We start from the raw sequence: 1,975 nt of genomic DNA on the forward strand, positions 1-1,975 counted from the left end.
AAAGGCCAGGGCACGTCAGTTCAACCTGAGGCTCAATTGATTTTGAGGGATATGAAAGGCATTGTCCTGCGCTGGAGGCTATAGCCTTGTATGACACGTAGAAGGACAACCCTGATATAAGCTATATCAGCTGACACGTGTTCCATCTGAATTTATACTAGGAGCTTGAACTACAACCATTCAATCCTAAAATAATTGAACCAGTGTTCCTTAGTCATGGAACCCACTGGACTGTAATAAGGCTATCACAGTGTGAGTGCAGTAACGCCTCCTCAGTATGGTCAGAGTTCACATTCCTACAAATTAGGCCAGAGTCTTTTTCTGACTGGTTACTGTAGGCTTGTCTGGCTCAGTATCAACTAATGAACCTAATGGCCTGAAGTCTGCAGACTCATTGGAAGGTGTCCTTGCCTACAATGTAGCATTAGTTCAAATGAAGGGGATCAGTGAAGGTTTTTGCTCCCCTCATTTCCTGTAGACGGGGATTAACGTTGTTTCATTGGCAAAAGGTGTCAGCACAGCGACAAGGTTATTCTGAACACCATATGAGGCATGTGCATTTGTCAGTGTTCGAGGACTCCCAGGAAACTAGCCTAAATATGCCATTTGAGAACACCTGCCGGCACATTTATAGAGCCTTCAGCTGCAACTTTTACAAGGAGAATTGGATTCCACCGAGTCCTCTGTCTCTTCTATGTGGTCTCCCCTCTCATATCCGCCATTCTCATCCTCCAGGTGACCAATGAGATCAACCCGATCCTTTCCTACTCCTACATGGCGGTGCTGGTGCCAGTCTTCCTCCTGACAGACGTCTTGCGTTACAAGCCCGTCCTGGTCCTCTCCAGCCTCAGCCACGTGGCCATCTGGCTCCTCCTCCTCCTGGGCTCCTCCCTCTTAGAGATGCAGTTCATGGAGTTCTTCTACGGCATCACCATGGCAGCACGCGTGGCTTACTCCTCCTATATCTTCTCCCTGGTCACCCCAGAGCTCTACCAACGTGTGGCCAGCTACTCGCGCTCTTGTGTCCTCATGGGGGTGTTTGCCAGCTCGGTGCTGGGCCAGGTGCTGATATCCGTGGGCAGGCTCTCCTTCGCCACGCTCAGTGTTGTCTCCTTGGCCTTGGTGTCCTTCGGCCTGGTGCTCTCCGTCTGCCTGCCCTGGCCCAAAAGGTCCTTGTTCTTCAACAGGGCCCACCACGCTGCCCAGAGGAACCTCCAGGAGCAGGCTGCCGCCCAGTCGGAGCTGGCCAGGATGAAGCAGGGCGAAGCGGGCTTGGGTTCAGGTGACACACCCTCCCTGGCCCCTCTAAGCTCTGGTTCCTCCTGGAGGGACTCTGTGTTTATTCAGATGCTGAAGGAGCTGAGGAACGTGCCGCGGAGGCCCAGCCTGAGACTGTGGAGCCAGTGGTGGGTGTTCAATTCCGCTGGCTACTACCTGGTGCTGTTGTACGTCCATGTCCTGTGGAACAAGGTGTACCCCGCCACGGAGAACAAACACGTCTACAACGGAGGGGTGGAGGCTGTCTCCACACTACTGGGTGAGGGATCCATTTCCCTAGGTTTTAGTCTGGGTACAAAGGCCCTCCAAAGCCAGGTATACAAGTGTTTTAATAACCAATATGTAGCATTCACCTGGGTCTTTACTGTCTGACAGGGTTGGAGCCTGTGTTCTCCAAGTCAATGATTCCTACAAAATATTAACACCCCTACAGCAGTTGGCAGAGGTAGTAGTGAGAGCACCATGGTAACATGCTTCAAGGTACATATTTTCTCAGTCAAATGAGTTGTCTTAGACCAGGGTTTCCCCATCTCCAGTTCTCCAGTACCCCCAACAACACACGTTGTTGTAGCCCCAGGCTAACTCGCCTGATTCAATAGTTGACAAGTAGAATCAGGTGTGCTTGCTCCGGGGCCACAACAAAATGCGCACTGTTGGGGGACTGGAGTTGGGAAACACTGTTTTGGGACTGACTCCC

At 51.7% G+C, this 1,975-nt stretch overlaps 1 protein-coding gene across 1 annotated transcript in view; it reads left to right on the forward strand.

Annotated features, from left to right (window-relative positions):
* LOC124010725 (reduced folate transporter-like) overlaps positions 1-1,855 on the forward strand; it is a 7,790-nt gene extending 5,935 nt beyond the window's left edge. Inside the window, exons 3-4 of the mRNA XM_046323370.1 lie at positions 736-1,537; positions 1,654-1,855. Coding sequence (XP_046179326.1) covers positions 736-1,537; positions 1,654-1,700 — 849 coding nt within the window. The 3' untranslated portion in view covers positions 1,701-1,855. The remainder of the gene's footprint in view (positions 1-735; positions 1,538-1,653) is intronic.
* The last annotated feature ends 120 nt before the right edge of the window (positions 1,856-1,975 follow it).

The sequence above is a fragment of the Oncorhynchus gorbuscha genome, linkage group LG23 (genome assembly GCF_021184085.1).
Source record: "Oncorhynchus gorbuscha isolate QuinsamMale2020 ecotype Even-year linkage group LG23, OgorEven_v1.0, whole genome shotgun sequence".
NCBI classification, from domain to species: Eukaryota; Metazoa; Chordata; class Actinopteri; order Salmoniformes; family Salmonidae; genus Oncorhynchus; species Oncorhynchus gorbuscha.